The sequence below is a fragment of the Schistocerca cancellata genome, chromosome 8 (genome assembly GCF_023864275.1).
Source record: "Schistocerca cancellata isolate TAMUIC-IGC-003103 chromosome 8, iqSchCanc2.1, whole genome shotgun sequence".
Lineage (NCBI taxonomy): Eukaryota > Metazoa > Arthropoda > Insecta > Orthoptera > Acrididae > Schistocerca > Schistocerca cancellata.
In genome coordinates, this window is record NC_064633.1 from 57,377,017 (window position 1) to 57,401,485 (window position 24,469).

General features: G+C 46.3%; 1 protein-coding gene across 1 annotated transcript in view; it reads left to right on the forward strand.

Moving 5' to 3' along the window:
• Positions 1–315: 315 nt before the first annotated feature.
• Positions 316–24,469, forward strand: part of LOC126095340 (lachesin-like) — a 91,666-nt gene continuing 67,512 nt past the window's right edge. The window contains exons 1-3 of the mRNA XM_049910145.1: positions 316–352; positions 482–661; positions 17,205–17,495. Coding sequence (XP_049766102.1) covers positions 316–352; positions 482–661; positions 17,205–17,495 — 508 coding nt within the window. The remainder of the gene's footprint in view (positions 353–481; positions 662–17,204; positions 17,496–24,469) is intronic.

Here is a 24,469-nt window from a genome sequence, read left to right on the forward strand (position 1 = left end):
TTACAGCGCCATCTATCACAAAGCGAAAAAAGTGGTCCAGCTAAAACATTAATATTTCTTTACGTACTACACGAATATGTAATGAAAAATGGGGGTTCCTATTTTTAAAAAAGCAGTTGATATCCGTTTGACCTATGGCAGCGCCATCTAGTGGGCCAACCATAGCGCCATCTGGTATCCCCCTTCAAGCTAGACGAGTTCGTTCTTTGTAGTTTTTTGGTTTGATGCATATTTCGTGAGATATTTGGCCTGGTCACTATCATTGGACCACCCTCTATATATATTCCTGCATGGCTGTCAGGGGGTCCCTGAAGAATGACGTGCTGTGACTTGAAGACCGTCCTTGAAACGAGTTAGTATAGTTCAGTTAGAAAGCACTACTTCCAGAAGGCGTATACTGCTCTCGAATTGTGGCGTTACACATAATTTTGCCTGTAATAATCCTTCATAACTGTATTTGGTTTGCAACTATACTCATAAGGCGAGGAGACGAGGCAGAATAGAAGTACCGGCAGCACGGCGTGTCTTGCAGTGAACGTGCTGGACGGCGAGCAGCTGAGCCTGTCGCGCATCTCGAGGACCGAGATGGGGGCCTACCTCTGCATCGCCACCAACGGCGTGCCGCCCTCTGTCAGCAAGAGGATCACGGTCGACGTCGAGTGTGAGTAACTGCAAGGCGAGCTCCATAAACCTGCCGACCTACCGCCCCGCCAAATACGTTGTGCACCTCAAGGTAGGCAACCCAACTTACGCCGTCCGCACCGGAGGCGGATGATGTAAGTGAGGTGGTCTACCATAAGGTGCATGAAATAATTTCTGGGGCGGTTCTATTTTGATCACCCTGCAACAGCGCTAGGCGATGTTGAACGCACGGGATATGTAGTTTGTTGCAGTGTGCCTATTATTTACACTCCTGGAAATGGAAAAAAGAACACATTGACACCGGTGTGTCAGACCCACCATACTTGCTCCGGACACTGCGAGAGGGCTGTACAAGCAATGATCACACGCACGGCACAGCGGACACACCAGGAACCACGGTGTTGGCCGTCGAATGGCGCTAGCTGCGCAGCATTTGTGCACCGCCGCCGTCAGTGTCAGCCAGTTTGCCGTGGCATACGGAGCTCCATCGCAGTCTTTAACACTGGTAGCATGACGCGACAGCGTGGACGTGAACCGTATGTGCAGTTGACGGACTTTGAGCGAGGGCGTATAGTGGGCATGCGGGAGGCCGGGTGGACGTACCGCCGAATTGCTCAACACGTGGGGCGTGAGGTCTCCACAGTACATCGATGTTGTCGCCAGTGGTCGGCGGAAGGTGCACGTGCCCGTCGACCTGGGACCGGACCGCAGCGACGCACGGATGCACGCCAAGACCGTAGGATCCTACGCAGTGCCGTAGGGGACCGCACCGCCACTTCCCAGCAAATTAGGGACACTGTTGCTCCTGGGGTATCGGCGAGGACCATTCGCAACCGTCTCCATGAAGCTGGGCTACGGTCCCGCACACCGTTAGGCCGTCTTCCGCTCACGCCCCAACATCGTGCAGCCCGCCTCCAGTGCTGTCGCGACAGGCGTGAATGGAGGGACGAATGGAGACGTGTCGTCTTCAGCGATGAGAGTCGCTTCTGCCTTGGTGCCAATGATGGTCGTATGCGTGTTTGGCGCCGTGCAGGTGAGCGCCATAATCAGGACTGCATACGACCGAGGCACACAGGGCCAACACCCGTCATCATGGTGTGGGGAGCGATCTCCTACACTGGCCGTACACCACTGGTGATCGTCGAGGGGACACTGAATAGTGCACGGTACATCCAAACCGTCATCGAACGTCCGCATGTATCCCGTGCCACCCACCGTGCTCTAGAAGGTGTAAGTCAACTACCCTGGCCAGCAAGATCTCCGGATCTGTCCCCCATTGAGCATGTTTGGGACTGGATGAAGCGTCGTCTCACGCGGTCTGCACGTCCAGCACGAACGCTGGTCCAACTGAGGCGCCAGGTGGAAATGGCATGGCAAGCCGTTCCACAGGACTACATCCAGCATCTCTACGATCGTCTCCATGGGAGAATAGCAGCCTGCATTGCTGCGAAAGGTGGATATACACTGTACTAGTGCCGACATTGTGCATGCTCTGTTGCCTGTGTCTATGTGCCTGTGGTTCTGTCAGTGTGATCATGTGATGTATCTGACTCCAGGAATGTATCAATAAAGTTTCCACTTCCTGGGACAATGAATTCACGGTGGTCTTATTTCAATTTCCAGGAGTGTATACGTAGGTGGCGCATAAGCACTCCAAAATTTTATCTCATTGTTCACTTCTTACTGTTGAATTTATCAGTTTATGTAGATGTGTCTCAAACTTCCTCCATCCAATTTACTACATTCGCCCATCGCTATAATCACATCTTTGATAATAGCTCTTGGCCCTGCTCTTAAAACTTTGCGCTCAACTGGTCTGACTAACCACGGGGAGCATCTGCGTCGGCACTCGATGGAGCAAAGGGTTTTTAATAGTGTGACTGGAATGGTGAGCACTCGGCCTCCAGTAGACAAATGAAAGGGACCTGAAGGAGTGGTATCTGTCGAGTAGTAGGGCAGCCGCAGCTGTAGTAATCCGTGTTTCAGAAATATATCGCTTTCAGCTGTATCAGAACTTTTCTTTCCGTTAAGAACACCAAAGCCTGAGGAATTCCAAGTCTACTTCAAGCAACCACATATGTGATTCCCGCCACTCCATAACAAATGCAGCTAATAATTTAGTAGTCTTACACAGAGAAGTACAGGGGCAGACCTTAAAAATATGGAAGATATCGAAATTATGTGGAGTCTAAAGCTATACTCCTAACACACTTGCAACAATCAGGTATATTTAAGACATTACAATGTACTATCTAATGTGGATCGTCTTTAAAGGACATAGATCACAGTTTTTCGACTGCTCGGTTATCAATACTGTGCTGGTTGTTATATTCCGCTGCGTCTGCTCTAGTTACCAGGGAAACTACCCCTCAGACTTAAAGGTAAGAGGGACCAGTGGATATCCCGACAAAAAATGAACGTAGATCAAGCATGAAAACAGGAGGAAGTGTACTGAAATATGAAAAAAGAAGCATAACAGAAAGAGTGAACGGTGCAAGCTACCAATCAGTTATTTAATTTTGCCTTAATTACTACTTCAGTTATGTTCTACAATATAAGGCCTATTTAGGAATAAACGGGAGAATACGTGAGAATAATGGAGCTACTCAGTGACAGGTATGCGACAGGCATTGTGGCCAGGCCTCGGAATTCGACCATGCCCTCTTTGCCTCCGCCTACCAGTGGCCGAAAATCTTCTCAAAGATCATACAAAAAATCACACAAAAAGTCTCGTGGTTGTGCGTTTGGCAAGGAACTGAAAGGATTCATGATCGAATCCTGGCTGGGGTCAATCTTTCTTTTTCACTTTCAAAGTGTAATTTGTCATAAACAAAGTGTAGAAAAAATGGCGTAGTGGTTAACAAGAAAAAAGGAAAATAGCTCTGTTAGTAGGGCACTTGCAAGCGAAAGGCAAGGTCTTTAAAAAATGATTATCACAAAAAAGGTGGCGCAGTAGTTAACGCACCTGCATAGTAAGCAGGAGATCAAAAAAGATAAAGTGCGCAACATCGTCATGGTCATGTGGTTAAGGTGTCGAGTGCGGAGGGTAAGGTCCGTGTTCAAATCTCCGTTATGCCAAATTTTTTCTTTTCACAAAATTATGAAATCTTCGTCCGGTCATTAATGTGTCTGTTCGCTGTATTCAAATTTGTGTCTATGTGATGGTGTAAAGTCAACAGCGACGTGTAACGAATGGATCTCCAGACATACGCACCTCCCATTTGTTCTACACATGTACCACATGTTATGACTCTTGCGTTCTGTTTTGGAATCTTTTTCTCTTGAATTCTTTTGTTGTAATATAGGTCACACCAGTTTATTCATTGTTTTCTTTTCTGTAGGTCTATGCGGCATCTAGCCTGCTGTGGCTATTCACGACATTTACCTGTGACTCATATTCTATAACCAACGTAGAGAATGACAACTGCCAAGACTACAGAAGGAGAACAAACATATCAAAGACTGGACGGAAAGCTCATAATTTTGTGAAAATAAAAGGACCACGAGGGAGATTTGAACGCACATCTTGAGCTTGGACGGTTCACTGTTTGTATTTCGCATCTTTTTTCTGAGTTCAGTACCCCTTCTTCACTTTTTCTTGTTTGATCTGCGTCCAGTTTTTTACGGACTATTGACTGAGCCATTTCACTAATAAATATGAGGGTGGTTGAGATGGGGAACTTCGCTTGTCAGCTTCAATGGTGTTTTATGCTGAACTATGCTGTAGCTTGTATGGATGTATTGTGTAACAGAGGCCTCAATCATTCCCATGCTATTTGGATGCTCGCGAAAATGTTTGTGACTTTCCCCACTAAGTGTGTGGTAATGCCAGACACATGAGCGTGTTGACTAGCAGTCAACGAAGCGGTCTAAGCCGGGAGGGGTGGACGAGCGTTTCTAGGCGCTACCGTCTGGAACCGCGCCACCGCTACAGTCGCAGGTTCGAATCCTGCTTCGGGCATTGATGTATGTGATGTCCTTAGGTTAGTTAGGTTTAAGTAGTTCTAAGTTCTAGGGGACTGATGACCTCAGAAGTTAAGTCCCATAGTGCTCAGAGCCATTTGAACCATTTGAAGCGGTCTGAAGGTTGGTGTCTGCCACTTCTTGGTATGAAGTACTTCTTTTAACCATGGGCTTTCAACGATACCAACTGATTACTTTTTAACCAGTTGGTATGTGTCAGGCAAATCCAACACCTTCCATGGAAACCCTTACATGTTAAGCAAATCCAGTAGTACGTCACATAGCTCCGAATAAATCGTGACATTAAATTAACCAAAGTAATACGAGTAACGAGTGAGCAAATGGAATACCACAGACTTACACAAGTATGCCTAAATGCATGTCATACCTTCCCACCGTGAGACAGACGCAGTTTCGAGGGGAGAAACGAGAACAGAAGCCGACAGCAGAACCGTGTTAAGCTAGAAGGCCCTACGATAAGGGACGGACACCCACGTCGCCAAGTAACCGCTAGGACCACCCCCCAGCCCATGTTAAAAGCTAGAGCTCTCCAGAAGAACAGTATAGATCTTACGATAACACTAAAAGGGCCACACCAGCCGCAAGTTTTAGCGTGAGACTTTTTCGCGTCTCTGTTACGTTGCAAACGTTAAAAACATTGCCCCACCACGAAAAGTGACCGCCAGGACTACCCCCCCAGCCCATGTTAAAAGATAAAGCTCTCCAGAAGAACAGTATAGATCTTACGATAACACTAAAAGGGCCACACCAGCTGCAAGTTTTAGCGTGAGACTTTTTCGCGTCTCTGTTACGTTGCAAACTTTAAAAACATTGCCCCACCACAAAAAGTATAACGTTTCTAATTGGATAGACAGAACTTTTGTAGGCGGAGCTTAAGGTTAACATTGAGACCCTGATTGGTCAGATGAAAACACAGTCAGACAGTTTTTTTTAAACCAACTTCGGTAAATTGTAGTAAGGAGAAGCTAGGAGAGAGTTGCTTCCGAGACGGCGAGATGCGTGGAGCTGTGCCGACCGCTGCTCCCTGACGCTGACTAACCACCGACAAGGTAATGAACGCACGCGATGCCGCATAAGCGCGCATAAAGCTTCACTCAGAACTGCAGACGTCTCATCTGTTACATCCCCTTTTTGCCTAATACTAGTGTCGATCGTCAATTAAATCTCATGGTGTTCATATTTGCCACTTGAAGTAAAAATCTGAAACGCGAATATTTTTCTGTTATATAATTATTGAGAAGCCACATCATCCACTGTAATTTTCGACAAGTTAGATAAGTAATTAAAGATAATTGAGGGTCACTGTAGACCATTTTGATAGTTTTCTCTTTTGTGAAACTTAATTTAAACCTAGATTATAGATGTGATATGGCATAGGTTATCCTTCGATCCATTGTAGAACTTGGAAACCCACTCAGGGAAGATTCGTTCACATTTTTGTTCAACGCAGTTGGTTTTTATCATCCTGTATTAAAATATTTCCTTTTATCAATAGTGCAATTTATAAACAATGTTTTGTGAGTAGAATAAAATTTCCAAGGGTAAACTTAACTGCTTTTTCGACGTTATTTTACCAGCTAACTAAAAATAGGAAAGCCTTGGACCCCTTCCACTAAATTTAGTTAGTATTAAGATTCTTTTACAGGGAGTGCAGTGGAGCTGACGCTGAAGTCACTAAGTATTTGGTTATATCATCGCTAGTCTCACTGAACTCTTCTGAACTCTACATGTCATGTGTGGTCTGGCGTCTCCTTACCAGCAACAGGTCCCAGGTTCAAACTAGTCAATTCCCTAAAAAATATACTCAAAGCGTCGTTGCGCGAAAGTGGTAGGGAGACACGACTTAGAACAACAGACACCACGCAGAATGTTAGAGGTGTCGTTGTACGTAAACGCACTTTTAACATGTCAGGCTAGCAGCTGGTCAATTTGATCTATGACACCCTGCTTGTTGCGGATAACAGTAATTTATTTTGAGAAGTTTAAGTCCTCCTCCTTCCCGCATCACGGACTTTATGCTTTGCTGATGTGTGAGTATTTGATATCAGTTTCCATTCGTTATTGTTACAATAGGCATCCAGTTTTTATCATAATATCGATTGTGTGCTTCTTATGCTGTTGATGGTGAAGTCGTTTGGTATCACGATACCAATCATACTCTTTTAAATAAAAAGAAAATTCATCTACAGCTAAAAGCTGCTTATTTCTGAAAGACATTTATCGAGGTAATCGCCTTTTAGGTGTGTGCACTTTGTCAATTTTTCTACCGAATAGATTTCGCCCATGAAGTCTGACTACGAAAAATCTACAATATTCTCATTAGAAGGTACTGTAATATTTCCCGAAGGTTTTCCATTTACCATTTTCTCGAGTCTTATGCAATAGCCGAGCGTAAGCAACTATTGAGGGTGACATTAGACTCTTGGAGAGAAGATGGCATAGTGCCTGAGGTATTCAGTCACAAATGCAATTTCTGTTTCGCATCGTCAGTGTGAGGGTGTGAATGATACAGTAAAGCTGCAGCGGATTCAAGCTGCAGGTCTCCTAGGAGGTTTCCACGTGGTGAACGTTGGCGTACCAGTATCATACACCGCCGCCGTCAGTGTCAGCCAGTTTGCCGTGGCATACGGAGCTCCATCGCAGTCTTTAACACTGGTAGCATGCCGCGACAGCGTGGACGTGAACCGTATGTGCAGTTGACGGACTTTGAGCGAGGGCGTATAGTGGGCATGCGGGAGGCCGGGTGGACGTACTGCCGAACTGCTCAACACGTGGGGCGTGAGGTCTCCACAGTACATCGATGTTGTCGCCAGTGGTCGGCGGAAGGTGCACGTGCCCGTCGACCTGGGACCGGACCGCAGCGACGCACGGATGCACGCCAAGACCGTAGGATCCTACGCAGTGCCGTAGGGGACCGCACCGCCACTTCCCAGCAAATTAGGGACACTGTTGCTCCTGGGGTATCGGCGAGGACCATTCGCAACCGTCTCCATGAAGCTGGGCTACGGTCCCGCACACCGTTAGGCCGTCTTCCGCTCACGCCCCAACATCGTGCAGCCCGCCTCCAGTGGTGTCGCGACAGGCGTGAATGGAGGGACGAATGGAGACGTGTCGTCTTCAGCGATGAGAGTCGCTTCTGCCTTGGTGCCAATGATGGTCGTATGCGTGTTTGGCGCCGTGCAGGTGAGCGCCACCATCAGGACAGCATACGACCGAGGCACACAGGGCCAACACCCGGCGTCATGGTGTGGGGAGCGATCTCCTACACTGGCCGTACACCACTGGTGATCGTCGAGGGGACACTGAATAGTGCATGGTACATCCAAACCGTCATCGAACCCATCGTTCTACCATTCCTAGACCGGCAAGGGGACTTGCTGTTCCAACAGGACAATGCACGTCCACATGTATCCCGTGCCACCCAACGTGCTCTAGAAGGTGTAAGTCAACTACCCTGGCCAGCAAGATCTCCGGATCTGTCCCCCATTGAGCATGTTTGGGACTGGATGAAGCGTCGTCTCACGCGGTCTGCACGTCCAGCACGAACGCTGGTCCAACTGAGGCGCCAGGTGGAAATGGCATGGCAAGCCGTTCCACAGGACTACATCCAGCATCTCTACGATCGTCTCCATGGGAGAATAGCAGCCTGCATTGCTGCGAAAGGTGGATATACACTGTACTAGTGCCGACATTGTGCATGCTCTGTTGCCTGTGTCTATGTGCCTGTGGTTCTGTCAGTGTGATCATGTGATGTATCTGACCCCAGGAATGTGTCAATAAAGTTTCCCCTTCCTGGGACAATGAATTCACGGTGTTCTTATTTCAATTTCCAGGAGTGTAGATGTACACTACTAGAATTAATCCGAAAATGTCATCGAGTCTTGAGCAATAGTCTATCATCCGTCTGATGGCGAGTCAATTAATGAGGAACACGTTAGGCTCCTGGAGTGAAATCGGAATGGAGTCTATAGCATTCAGCTGGGATGCAACTTCTGTGCCGCATCGTCAAGGTGAGTGTGAGGGGCTTGCAGTATACTTGCTGCAGTCATGCATCGAATTCAGGCAACAGGTGTCCAAGGAGTGGTTCGACGTGGTGGCTGAGGCGCGCCAGTATCATAGATATACACTACCCGATGTACTCCGAATATGTCATCAAGACTTATGCAACGCCCATCATCCGCCTAATGGGGAAATAATTAATGACCGCGGCATTAGACTCTTGATGAGTAGTCGACATGGAGCTCATAGTATTCAGCATAGTATTCTGTTCCGCATCGTCAATGTGAGTGTGCGTGGGTTACACAGAAATCTTGCAGTGATGCCTCGGATTCAAGCTACTGGTTTCCCAGGAGAGGTCACATGTGATGACTGTAGGCTTGCCAGTATCATAGATGTACACTAGCAGAATGAGTCCGACATTGTCTACGACTCTTCTGCAATAGCCCAGCACCCACCTAATGGCGAGACAACTCCAAAGTTCTCCATTAGTCTCGTGAAGCCTATAGTATATAATCGCAGTGCTATATCTGTGTCGCATCGTCAATGTGAGGGGGCGAGGGCAGCAGTAATCTTGCAATGATGCATCGGATTCAAGCTACATGTCTCCCAGGAGAGGTTCCATGTGGTCACTGTGGGGCGCCATTACCATAGCTGTACACTAGCTGAATGACTCCGACAATGTATCGAAGCTTAGGCAACAGCCCAGCATCCACCTTTCTCCAAGACAACTCCTGAGGGCGGCATTAGTCTCTTGGACGGAATCTGGCATGCAGCATGTGGTACTCAATCGCGATGCAAATTCTGTGTCGTAACGTCAATGTTAGGGTGCGAGTGTTCCAGTAAACAGGCAGTGGTGCGTCGCATACAAGCTAATGGACTTCCACGAGAGGTTCGATGCAGTAACTGTAGCCTCGCCAGTACCTTAATAGTGCACTAGAAAGATGACTGCGACATTTTCCTCGACGCTTATGCATTAATCCAGCACGCACATAATGGCACACAAGGGCTGCATTAGCCTGTTGGAGAAAAGTCATCATGGAACCTGTCTTATTCAATCGCGATGCAATTCTGCCTTGCTTCGTCACCGTGAGGATACGAGGGTTACATTAAAGTTGCAGTTATGTGTCGCATTCGAGCTACAGGTTTCCCAGGAAAGATTACATGTGGTGACTTTAAGCTTGCCAGTATCATACATGTACACTAGCAGAATTAGTCCGACAATGTCTTCGGGGCTTATGCAATACCCCAGCGAGACAACTCCTGAGGCCGGCCGAAGTAGCCGTGCGGTTAAGGGCGCTGCAGTCTGGAACCGCAAGACCGCTACGGTCGCAGGTTCGAATCCTGCCTCGGGCATGGATGTTTGTGATGTCCTTAGGTTAGTTAGGTTTAACTAGTTCTAAGTTCTAGGGGACTAATGACCTCAGCAGTTGAGTCCCATAGTGCTCAGAGCCATTTGAACCAACTCCTGAGGGCGGCTATAGTCTCTTGGAAAGAAGTCACCATGGAGCCTGTAGTATTCAATCGCGATGCAAATTCTTTGTGTGGGTTAGAGTAAACAGGCAGTGGTGCATCGGATACAAGCAACTGGACTCCGAAGAGAAGTTCCATTCGGTGACCATTGGCATCCCAGTATCATAGATGTACACTGACTTTGACCTCAAGGCCTATACAGTAGCCCGGCACATACCTAATAGTGAGTCAATTCCTGACGGCGGCTTCAGTGTCTGGGAGAGATGTGCTCAGAAGGCCCGTATTATGCAGTGTCGAAGCAATTTCTGTGCCCCATAGTCAATGTCAGTGTGCGACGGTTAAAATGAAATGGCAACGGTGCGTAGGTTACTTGTTACTGGGCACCAGGGAGTGGTTCCAACACTGACCAAAGCCGCGCTTGTATCATAGATGTAAGCTATCAGAATAAACTGTGACAATGCCCTCGAAGAAAATGCAATAGCGCAGCATCCGCCCAAAGGCGAGGCTATTCCTGTGGGCGGCAATAGCGTTGTGGACAGCCGTTGGTCGAGAACCTGTAGTACGCAATGGCGAAGGAATTTCTGTACCCCCATCGTCATTGTGATGGTGCGACAATTACAGTAAAAGAACAGCGGTACATTGATTATAAGCTGCTGCATACTGGACAGATTCCATGCGGTGATCGTAGCTGCACTAGTAAATCAAATGGAAACCAGCAGCATGATTTCGATATGACCTCGATGCTTATGCAGTATCCCAGCACCTACCCAATGCCGAAGAAATTCGTAAGGTCGGCGTCAGTGTATTGCAGAGACGTGAGCGGAGGGCCTATAGCATGCATTGGCGAAGCAATATTTATATCTCATGGTCAATGTATGCGACGGTTACAACAAACCGGGAACGGTGCATCAATTAGAACTTACTAGACATCCAGGGGAAGTTCCATTCGGTGACCATTGGCACCCCAGTATCATAGATGTACACTAGCTGAATGCCTCCAACAAAGACCTCGGAGCTTTTGCAGTACCCCAGCACCTATCCAATGGCTCGGAAATTCCTGAGGGAGGCGTTTGTATCTTGGAGAGACGTCGGCGGAGGACGTATAGCATGCAATGCCGAAGGAATTTCTGTACCCCGTCGTCAATGTGAGTCAATGTCGGCTGCTGCTGGCCACCTCGGTCGGCCACTGACATTTAATTTTTTAGGTGAGTGGAGGGAAACTCCTGGCACTTGTGCTGTGTGATATTGTCCAATCGGATAACATTCACTCGACTTCATCTACATCTGTTTACTGCATGGCAAATGACACTTCTGTGCCTGCCAGAGGGTTCCATCGATCCACCTTTCTAATTATCTAACATTTCAATCACGATCACCGCGCGGAAATTAAAACCTATATCTTTACGTGCGAGCTGTGATTTCCCTTGTTTTATTACTTCTTCTGTTTTATTAAGTTGATAGTTTCTACCCATGTAGGTCGGCGCCAGCAAAAAGTTTCGCTTTCCTAGGAGAAATATGGTGATTGTAATTTCGTGAGAAGATCCCTCCGCAAAGGAAAACACCCTCGTTTTAGTGATTTTAATCCAAAATCCTGTATTATGTCCATGGCACCTTCACCACGATTTCTCGGTGATACAAAACGTACTGCTTTCCTTTGATCTTTCTTGATGTTCTCCGTTAATACCATCTGGTAAGGACCCCACGTCGTCCAGCAGTACTCCAAAAGAAGACTGACAAGCGTAATGTAGGCAGTCTGTCTATTACGCGAGCTGCATCTTCTATGTGTTCTGCCAATAAAACGCAGTCTTTGTTTCGCCTCCCCACATCATTTTGTAAGTGTTCTTTCCAATTTAAGTTCTTCGTAATTGTAATCCCTAGGTATTTTCTCGCCATGCAGATCTTACCTAAATCGTTTTGCAATTGGCTTTGACCTTCTGATCATTTTACTAGACGATAAACGACAACCTAAGATGGCTGCTCAGATTGTCTCCTATACCGTTTATAAACATAAGGAATAGGAGAGGGCTATGAAACTACCTTGAGGACCGCCAGACATCACTTCTGTTTTACTCCGTGACTTCCCGTCAATTATTATCTACTATGACCTCTCTGACACGAAATCATGAATCCAGTAGCATAACTGACGCGATATTCCGCAAGCACGCAGTTTAATTTCACGCCGCTTGTGAGGTACAGTGTCAAAAGACTTCTGGAAACCTAGAAATAACGGAATCAAAAAAAAATAATAATAATGGCTCTTAGCACTATGGGACTTATCTTCTGAGGTCATCAGTCCCCTAGAACTTAGAACTACATAAACCTAACTAAGGACAGCACACACATCCATGCCCGAGGCAGGATTCGAACCTGCGACCGTAGCGGTCGCTCGGTTCCAGACTGTAGCGCCTTTAACCGCTTGGCCACCCCGGCCGGCTGTACGATGGGTGCAAATGGTTCAAGCTAGTTGTATAAAAGCATGTATAATTCAGCTTCCTCGGCGGCCTGTACGCGCGGCTCCCCCCCCCCCCTCCCTCACTCACCCTTCTGAAACAGCTAGCCACGGAAGAGCGGGTCCCTGGCGGCGCGTTGTGAGAAGGTTCGCAAGTGCCGCCTCCTTAGCTAGTGTGACCGTAAGCAGTGCGCGTGGCGCGGGTGCGGTCACCGAAGGCGCTTCCGATACCGCATAATCATTCAATGATATAATATATGACTGTTGAATATTGAAGGTAGGATCCATACGCACAATAACAATATCAAAAAATTGCATACACTATTAAAGCATGCATATCTTTTAGGTATCAAAGCAATCTACATTAAAAGTGGTAAACGGATAAATGGATAATTATCAGCCGTTAGCAATACACTTAGTTTCATACGTTCGTGTCGAAATTTGGAACTGAGGCACGGCCTGTTTTCAAACTCAATAATCAGTTATACCAAAATTTGCAATTTTGAATTTTTATAATTTCCATCACTGTTCAAGGCAGGAAAGCAGTCGTTCATGAAATAAACTGAAGCGAAATTTTATTTATGGATTATTCCGTCTCTTCTAGATAGAACAATTCCATATTGAGGGTTGAATAGCACTTAGGGGGTCTTTTCTTTTGTTCTACTGATCAGTAGAACAAAAAACCTCCCAAGTGTTACAATTTTCAACAACAGATGGCGCTGATAGTGATGTGAAAGATATAGAAGACAACGCAGTCTGTGGGTGCGCCATTCTGTACGTCGTCTTTCTGCTGTAAGCGTGTGCTGTTCACAACGTGCAAGTGTGCTGTAGACAACATGGTTTATTCGTTAGAACAGAAGATTTTTCTGGTGTTGGAATTCCACCGCCTAGAACACAGTGTTGTTGCAACAAGACGAAGTTTTCAACGCAGGTTTAATGTAACCAAAGGACCGAAAAGCGATACAATAAAGGATCTGTTTGAAAAATTTCAACGGACTGGGAACGTGACGGATGAACGTGCTGGAAAGGTAGGGCGACCGCATACGGCAACCACAGAGGGCAACGCGCAGCTAGTGCAGCAGGTGATCCGACAGCGGCCTCGGGTTTCCGTTCGCCGTGTTGCAGCTGCGGTCCGAATGACGCCAACGTCCACGTATCGTCTCATGCGCCAGAGTTTACACCTCTATCCATACAAAATTCAAACGCGGCAACCCCTCAGCGCCGCTACCATTGCTACACGAGAGACATTCGCTAACGATATAGTGCACAGGATTGATGACGGCGATATGCATGTGGGCAGCATTTGGTTTACTGACGAAGCTTATTTTTACCTGGACGGCTTCGTCAATAAACAGAACTGGCGCATATGGGGAACCGAAAAGCCCCATGTTGCCGTCCCATCGTCACTGCATCGTCAAAAAGTACTGGTCTGGGCCGCCATTTCTTCCAAAGGAATCATTGGCCCATTTTTTAGATCCGAAACGATTACTGCATCACGCTATCTGGACATTCTTCGCGAATTTGTGGTGGTACAAACTGCCTTAGACGACACTGCGAACACCTCGTGGTTTATGCAAGATGGTGCCCGGCCACATCGCACGGTCGACGTCTTTAATTTCCTGAATGAATATTTCGATGATCGTGTGATTGCTTTGGGCTATCCGAAACATACAGGAGGCGGCGTGGATTGGCCTCCCTATTCGCCAGACATGAACCCCTGTGACTTCTTTCTGTGGGGACACTTGAAAGACCAGGTGTACCGCCAGAATCCAGAAACAGTAGAACAGCTGAAGCAGTACATCTCATCTGCATGTGAAGCCATTCCGCCAGACACGTTGTCAAAGGTTTCGGGTAATTTCATTCAGAGACTACGCCATATTATTGCTACGCATGATGGATATGTGGAAAATATCGTACTATAGAGTTTCCTAGACCGCAGCGCCATCTGTTGTTGAAAATTGTAACTACTGTAATTTCGAAAGTTTGTTCGCCTGAAAATGTACTTTTGTCCCAAGCATATTGCAACAAACGGTGTATTTCTATCGCTGCTCGTTTAGTTTTTATTGCCGTTTCAAATATACCGGTCATTTTTGAAACACCCTGTATATACACTGATGGGCCAAGACATTATGACCACTGCCCACCGCGACTTTGAATGGGGCATGGTGGCGACAGTAACAAAAGTATGTAATTGGAGCGTGCCAGTGATGATATGGGCTGCAAACGGGCAAATCCATTGAGAAAAAAGGGACTGTGACAAAGGATAGATTATTATTACACGGTATCCCGTAAACTAGTATTTCGAAAACGGCGAAACTAGTCGAATGTTTACGTGCTACTGTCGTGAGCATCTACGGAAAGAGGTAGGACAGTGAAGCTGGGAGCTAAATGGCTGGACGTCTAAGACTCTTCAGAGAGCATGGGGTCCAGAAGGTTGGCTGCTCTGTGAAGTAGGATAGACGGTGATCTGTGGCATCTCTGCCGAGAACAGCACAGTGCTGCTGCACGCACAAGTGTGTTCGAGCACACCGTTCATCGCACAATGTCGAACATGCAGATCCGCAGCAGATCACCTCTACGTGTTCACCTGTTGACGCAATGACATCGTCAGTGACGAGTGCATCGGGCATGGGGCTATCGGGATTCGACCGTCGATCAATAGAAACGTGACGGCTCTTCGAGTGAATGACATTTTTGCTACACTAGGTGATGGTCGTCTCCACAAACGCCATCGTCGAGGTGAACAGCGGCTCGAAACATGCAGCGCGCTACGGACGCTGGATGATAGGAGCAGTATAATGCTAGGGGAGATGCTTTACCACCAAAAACAGCAACAAATAATAAACCAATAATACCAAATGAAATATAATAACCCTTATCATCGAAAGAAAATCTGGAATAAAAATTATTATCCCCAGATATTGAATAATAAAATAAACGAAAAGAATAAACCACTAGAAAAAAATAAAGAAAACATTAAACAATTAATTCATCTTAAACAAACCACATCAAGAATCAAATCCTTTGACTAAAATCCTGCCCTTGCGCGTGACCTGTGGTGGTAATCGAGACAGACTGACTACTGCGAACTATCTGCATTCTTTCATGCTTGACGTCTTCCCTGACGGCGATGTAATCGTTCAGCAGTATAACTGTCCGTATCTCGGAGCCAGAACCATGGTACAGTGATTTTAGGAGCATTGCAGCAACCTCACGTTGATGTATCGGCGACCAAATTCGCTTCATGTAAATCCCATGGAATCCATCTGGGTCGCTTACGGGTGCCGTGACCGTGAACACAAATCAGGGGCCCGTTATTTACGCAAATTACCTGTGTGTAAAATCACATAGCTGCACAAACCTACAAACAAACTGTCCGATTCCTGATACGTAGTCGGCGCTCTGTAACGTCGTTCGGTGACGTTTCCGGACACTGGTTCCTATCCTCAATTTGTTTCTCCAGAAACCCTCTACATCCCTTCGAAGTTTGTCTGTGTAATTTTGAAATACCGTGGATATGAAACTTCCTGGCAGATCAAAACTGTGTGCCGGACCGAGACTCGAACTCGGGACCTTGGCCTTTCGCGAGCAAGTGCTCTACCCAAGCACGACTCACGGCCCGGTACTCACAGCTTTACTTCTGCCAGTACCTCGTCTCCTACCTTCCAAACTTTTACAGAAGCTCTCCTGCGAACCTTGCAGAACTAGCACTCCTGAAAGAAAGGATATTGCGGAAACATGGCTTAGATGTTTCTAGAATGAAATTTTCACTCTACAGCGGAGTGTGCGCTGATATAAAACTGTGAGGACGGGGCGTGAGTCGTGCTTGGGTAGCTCAGTTGGTAGAGCACTTGCCCGCGAAAGGCAAAGTTCCCGAGTTCGAGTCTCGGTCCGGCAGACAGTTTTAATCTGTCAGGAAGATTCATATCAGCGCACACTCCGCTGTAGAGTGAAAATTTCATTCTAGAAGTACCGTGGATATATTCAAGAAACAGCATTGTGTAAAACAGGGGTATGTCCTTATGTCGACTATCTCGGAGCTTATACATTCGTAAGTAAATTCTCACTAACAGCAGCACAAATGTTCATATTTGGTGTTCTAATTGTAAACTGCAGTACCCAGGCTATTCGAATGATGGGAAATATCCTTACTGTGCTCTCATGGTGTAACGAGTCTCCCTCTGTTGGCTAACTCCCGAACAAGACTGATTTTCTCTGTCTACAGATCATTATCAAATGCACAGGGAACAAAGTTATTCAGTAGATTGTAAATCTGAAGTGTCCACCAGTTAATTAAATAAAATTAAAAAGAGGATAACCAGCCTTGTTGATGCAATGAAATTTTGGCTCTACAGCGGAGTGTACGCTGATATGAAACTTCCTGGAGAGCTTCTGTGAAGTTTGGAAGGTAGGAGACGAGGTACTGGCCGAATTGAAGCTGCGAGGACGGGGCGTGAGTAGTGCTTGGGTGGCTCAGTTGGTAGAGCACCTGCCCGAGAAAGGCAAAGGTCCCGAGTTCGAGTCTCGGTCCGGCACACAGTTTTAATCTGCCAGGAAGTTTCAGCCTTGTTGATGTACACCTGATCGACGTTAGGTACTCTGCTGCCCCCCCACGTTGGCACGCAGACGAGGCTGAGTGGAGCGCTTGTGTGTGCCGCAGTCCCGCCCATGATCTGGGTGCCGAACCAGCTGGTGGGCGCGCCGGCCGGCACCAACGTGACGCTGGACTGCCACACGGAGGCGCACCCGCGCGCCATCACCTACTGGCTGCGCGCCGGCGCCATGGTGCTGCCCGCGGCCGGCAAGCTGCGCCTCGAGGCCGCCGAGAACTCGTACCGCGGCCACATGCGCCTCACGGTCGCCCAGCTCGCCGCGCCGCACGACTTCGGCAGCTACCGCTGCATCGCCAAGAACTCGCTCGGCGAGACGGAGGGCTCCATCCGCCTCTACGGTCAGTACCCCAGCACACCTCTCTGTCGTCGACGGGCAATAGGAGATGGCAGTCTCCCAGCTTCAGTCGCATTTATTTTGCTGTATTCATTCGCATTTCGGCAGCATGCCGCTATCACCAGCTGCCCAGTGGTCTGCTGCAAAGAAAAATGTCTCCGATTCGAAACCCGGTTGTACCACGCAGTATTTCAGTCTCACCTTAAGCTAGCCTTTACCACTGCATGATGTAGAGGTTCTAACAACCCTACCACAACAAAGGTCAAAATTTAATAATGATTGTGGTGTTGCTCACGCTGCTAAATACTGCATTTTCGGGCAACAACAATTATGTGGCAGGTGTCATTAGAGCACAGTTAATAAAGTCATTTCATGTAATAATGAATAAACTAGGCACTCATCCTTTCGTGTTTCCCACGCTGGTCTCGTTGTAAAATCATGGCTCAATCGTCGAAAATCTAGGTGGTGATGATTCAGGATGCAAATCAGTCTACCTTTCATTCTGCTATATTCAGAAGTTTTATAGATTTGTTTCACAAACCATTCTTGAAGATTACACTTTCGCAGAACAATGGTGATGTAAAAAAGTAATCAGCACTCCGAATTTAAGTTACACTTCTTTTTTATTACTTTTGCTGCAATATCACGTAACACACAAAACATCACTTCACAATACAAAACATACTTGAAAACATCTTCCTCACTCTTAAAGTTAACATTTTACAAGCTGACTACAATATGCGTCTTTCCAACAAGATGTCCAAGACTTAACTTTCTCAAGGTCCGACACTCTAACTAACTAATAATTGCTTACGCGCCCAAAAGTACGTCAAAGATCATAGTGGCAAGCGAAAGAATACACATAAGAATAATATCACTATAATATAACCATATCGATGTATCAAAAATGAAATCAAATCTGAATGTTGTCTCAGAAATATGTTAAGCAGTTAACAGAAACGCAGTATAATATTGCTGGTATCGAGAGGTTGAGTTGAGGTGCCGTAATGGTTACGTAATTCAAGTACCATTACAAGGTCCTACAGGGATCACACGTGCCTCATATTCCACGTTAAACTGTAGGTTCCCTTTCTCGGTACTACTACTGCGATTCGTTTGGATCAACAGAGTCGTCCAAGTGCAGTCCGGCAGAGAGACTTGCACGAGCCTGTTAAACCACATGGAATTGTCATTATCAGGACTATCTGTTGGGAATTACACATTTGGGCGAAGGGCAGAAAGATTTTTTGCTGAGTTTGTCTCTAATGTTATGTTGTTTCGATACGTTCCTGCCCCTGTCAAGAAACGATTATGTACAATACTGGCCATTAAAATTGCTACACCAAGAAGAAATGCGGATGATAAGCGGGTATTCATTTGACAAATATATTATACTAGAACTGACTTGTGATTACATCTTCACGCAGTTTGGGTGCCGAGATCCTGAGAAATCAGTACCCAGAACAACCACATCTGCGCCGGCCGAAGTGGCCGTGCAGTTCTAGCCGCTGCAGTCTGGAACTGTGAGGCCGCTACGGTCGCAGGTTCGCATCCTGCCTCGGGCATGGATGTGTGTGATGTCCTTAGGTTAGTTAAGTTTAACATGGCGTGTACAGGTACAGCTGCCCCTGCAGCTTCAACACGATACAACAGTTCAGAGTAGTGACTGGCGTATTGTGACGAGCCAGTTGCTCGGCCATCATTGACCAGACGTTTTCAGTTGGTGAGAGATCTGGAGAATGTGCTGGCCAGGGCAACAGTCGAACATTTTCTGTATCCAGAAAGGCCCGTGCAACATGCGGTCGTGCATTATCCTGCTGAAATGTAGGGTTTCGTTTGGATCGAATGAAGGGTAGAGGCACGGATCGTAACAAATCTGAAATATAACGTCCACTGTTCAAATTTCTATCAATGCGAACAAGAGGTGACCGAGACGTGTAACCAGTGTCACCCCATACTATCACGCCGGGTGATACGCTAGTATGGTGATGACGAATACACGCTTCCAATGTGCGTTCACCGCGATGTCGCCAAACACGGAGGCGACCATCATAATGCTGTAAACATAACTTGGATTCATCCGAAAAAATGACGTTTTGCCATTCGTGCATCCAGGTTCGTCGTTGAGTACACCATCGCAGGCGCTCCTGTCTGTGGTGCAGCGTCAAGAGTAACCGCAGCCATGGTCTCCGAGCTGATAGTCCATGATGCTGCAAACGTCGTCGAACTGTTCGTGCAGATGGTGGTTGTCTTGCAAACGCACCCATCTGTTGATTCAGGGATCGAGACGTGGCTGCACGATCCGTTATAGGCATGCGGATAAGATGCCTGTCATTTGGCCGTTGGGATACAGCACTGCGTTCCGTATTACCCTTCTGAACCCACCGATTCCATATTCTGCTAACATTCATTGGATCTCGATCAACGCGAGCAGCAATGTCGCGATACGATAAACCGCAATCGCGATAGGCTACAATCCGACCTTTATCAAAGTCGGAAACGTGGTGGTACGCATTTCTTCTCCTTACGTGAGGCATCACAACAACGATTCACCAGGCATCGCTGGTCAACTGCTGTTTGAGATATCGGTTGGAAACTTTCCTCAGGTCAGCACGTTGTATGTGTCGCCACCGGCGCCAACCTTGTGTGAATGCTCTGAAAAGCTAATCATTTGCATATCACAGCATCTTCTTCCTGTTAGTTAAATTTCGCGTCTTTAGCACGTCATCTTCGTGGTGTAGCAATTTTAAAGACCAGTAGTGTATTTTGTATATTTAAATAATCTCAATGATGCCTTCACTTCCAGTTTGGGTGACGATGTATTAATCTGGCACGTGAAGCACAGGAGGCTTTCTCATATTTTAGCTTACACTTCGAAGATTCTTCAGGTGTAAAGATAATACGTAGTTCAACAGCTAAGGTAATATATAAACTGAGAATACATCTTTTTGTACAAGCATATTTACATCGTGAAAAATCTTATACACAGCGATTATTTAATATTTATTAACTTATTCAATATTATTCAGATGGTATTTCAATTTTTTTCTTCCTCACGCTACATAAAATGAGTCATGGTGACAAATACGCTTCTACAAAAAAAAAATTTATTCACGATTTTTGTATTATCGTAAGTTGAAGAATTTATTATCTTAGCAACTAAATAATCTTCAGCATGTAAACAAGTGCGTAAGAAAGTGTGAACTGATGATGGGGTGCTTGTTTATCTTCTACATGTGGCAGATGAAAATATGTTCCGACAGATAAGTAAAGATACCCTCGAGAGTAAATCAACACACGTAGTGGTTCATAAAATAAATTATTCTTTAGGGACAGGCGGAGCAGGATTTGGAAACATTAACTCACTGCCACAACCAGCAAAAAGTCTTTTCGCACTTCACTTAAATAATTAAACAATTATTGTACAACTTATAATTAGGTACCTTATAACATCAGGTTGTCATTGAAACTCGTCATGATAATTGCTTGTCCGGCCATAACTGTCGATTTTTGATTGCTCGGGGAGAACAAAATGTTCAAATGTGTGTGAAATCTTATGGGACTTAACTGCTAAGTTCATCAGTCCCTAAACTTACACACTACTTAACCTAAATTATCCTAAGGACAAACACACACAACCATGCCCGAGGAAGGACTCGAACCTCCGCCGGGACCAGCCGTACAGTCCATGACTGCAGCGCCCTAGACCGCTCGGGTAACCCCGCGCGGCTCGGGGAGAACGCTCATCAAACAAGAACATATCAAACATTAGTTCACTTTATTACATTAATGAATAAAATATTTTCTCAATTTTGCCGCACTTCTTTATCACAACACCTCAATCACTGGTAAGCGTGATAGAGTTACGGAGATGTTTAGCAAACTCAAGTGGCAGACTCTGCAAGAGAGGCGCTCTGCATCGCTGAGTAGCTTGCTGTCCAGGTTTCGAGAGGGTGCGTTTCTGGATGAGGTATCGAATATATTGCTTTCCCCTACTTATACCTCCCGAGGAGATCACGAATGTAAAATTAGAGACATTCGAGCGCGCACGGAGGCTTTCCGGCAGTCGTTCTTCCCGCGAACCATACGCGACTGGAACAGGGAAGGGAGGTAATGACAGTGGAACGTAAAGTGCCCTCCGTTGCGTGGCTTGCGGAGTACACATGTAGATCTAGATGTAGATGTAAATGTAACTCAGAGCGTTCGAACGTTGGTCAGAAACGAGGGTCCTTCTCGCAGGAGCAAGGACCCATGCGTCATTGGGCTGTAGCCTACGCGAAGACGAGTGAGATGGACCTTGTCCCATCGACGTGGCTGGAAGATGGTGTGCCACGGCCACGCTGTGGGCTTCACTAGATGGAGCTTATTGTCTTTCACTTCCAGCCACTAGTCTTCCCATCGACGCATGACTCTGCACCTAAACAGCACCGAGCGAGGTGGCGCAGTGGTTAGACACTGGACTCGCATTCGGGAGGACGACGGTTCAATCCCGCGTCCGGCCATCCTGATTTAGGTTTCCCGTGATTTCCCTAAATCGCTCCAGGCAAATGCCGGGATGGTTCCTTTCAAAGAGCACGGCCGACTTCCTTCCCCGTCCTTCCCTAATCTGATGAGACCGATGACCTCGCTGTCTGGTCTCCTTCCACGAAACAACCAACCAACCGACCTAAACAGCGAACTGATGGCATGCAGGGGGATGGCACACTGAAAAAACTGAGGATCACGACACGACTTCTTGGTTGCTAGATCAGCCCTTTCACTTTCCGCAGTACCCATGCACCCTGGTAGCCAGCAGTTAGCACCTACTGATCGGCAACTGTGCAACCCACTAGACCGCGAGCTGCTTGCCTGTGCTAGAGGCTGACACAGAGACTTATGGGCAGACTTCAGTCTGCCACTGAGGACAGCAGAATCCATTGTGGCCCACACAGCAACTGGCCGTCCCTGAGTCCACAGCTAGCTTAACAATAAAATGAGTAATAACTTATCTTTTTTTATCTACGTTACGCGACGCCCCACAGATCGTCAGGCAAATCATAAAACAGGAGGAGCTTCCAGTCCAGGGTGGACGACTGGTACAAATTGGATGTCAGAAATGTTCAAGCCCAGCATCGATATAAAACTAGATGGCAAGTAATGTTGGACAAACCTGAAAAGGATGTCAACCCCGGAAGTGAGTCGCTCCAACCCGATGTATGAATGGAGGGTTGTCAGCAACCAATGTATGCAACAGCCACACGGGGTGAGTCACTAAGCAGCGTTGTTACTTGTTCACAGAAAATTATATTCACGCTAAATCCGTTATAGGACTTAAAGACTGGGAAGTAACTTTTAGAAGGCCAAGTGAACCAATGCGTTTGACTGACTTTAAGGGTAATAGATGTGACGATGCTAAACTCTCAATGCTTCAGGCGTAAGGCCCAGGAGTACAGATCCAGGAAAGGGGGCAAGCACAGGGGGAAAGGGAAGCCGTTAAACAACAGTGGGAATTTTTTTTCTTGATGATTGGGTCTGCAGTGAAATACATGTCTTCAAAGGACGTTGTAAGTAAGGTTCCAGATTCACTGCTTAAAACATTTCCGAAGATTTCCATTTTCAAGCAGCCGCGTATACAAAGTTTGAGAATTATAATGCGCTATATTTCCACAGCATTTTTTTTATAAGTGAAGAATTTCGTAAATTATTGAGGTATAACTGAAACTGTAGTCATAATTTTCATTATCACTAATTACGCAAAAAACTACGTTGTAATTAATTTTCATATTTCTAAATCATGTAAGTAAGAGGGAGACTTGCGTCTACGTTGTCCTAACGTATATATATAACATCTGATGTGACTGTATCTGGTGACTGTTCTCTTTATATTTGAAGTAAAGATCTAAAATACCGATTTAACGTCGATTTTGTGCTGTTTTATACAGCGTGGCGTAATATTTTCATATAATAGTGGACATATGTCCTGTAATATTTTGACAGTTCACACCATAAATGTTTCATATTTACGTAGTAACGAACTATGATCAGAGGTGATTATGTCTTTAGGTATCTCCACAGACATACATTACTAGACTGCCAGAGACGTAGCTTTTGCTGATGCTTGACGCTTGGTTACGTAAGATGGTGGTGTCAGGAAGTGTGTGTGTGGTACTAGCACGATTTTCTGAAACTATATGGCGCTGTAAGCTTTGCGAGGGGTTTTAAAGAATTTCTGCAGTAGGGTAAATATTTGCATACTAGTTGAGTTTAACGCATACGAAGTAGAATCGTGTTATGCGAACATATAGACACTTTTAAACCAGACTGCAATTTTTCTAAGAACACACAAATGAATAAACACAGTTCGTACCTGTTGTGTTGGCTGAAGAGCCAAGACCGTGTTACTAGAGGAGACCGAAATGCACGCGTTTTAGCTCACGCAGGCTGGCGTGAGGAGGGAAGAACTATACTGACGTGAGGTCTGGAACATGACAAGGAATTACAATTCAGAAAGCGGACGTAATTAGTTTGATACTTTAATCCATTAATGATGAACGTCGCTCTTGACGGTACATGATTCACAATATTATCTGTTCAGAATATAGTAACTGAATATGGCGCCTTGCTAGGTCGTAGCAAATGACGTAGCTGACTGCTATGCTAAACTGTCGTCTCGGCAAATGAGAGCGTATGTAGGCAGTGAACCATCGCTAGCAAAGTCGGCTGTATAACTGGGGCGAGTGCTAGGGAGTCTCTCTAGACTAGACCTGCCGTATGGCGGCGCTCGGTCTGCAATTACTGATAGTGGCGACACGCGGGTCCGACGTACACTAACGGACCGCGGCCGATTTAAAGGCTACCACCTAGCAAGTGTGGTGTCTGGCGATGACACCACAGTACCAACGACAAATAGCACGTTCTACTAATAGCAGCACTTTCATAAGGGGCATACTATTCAATGAAAAGCCAAGGTTGAACAGAATTGGTTAAAAGCAAATCATT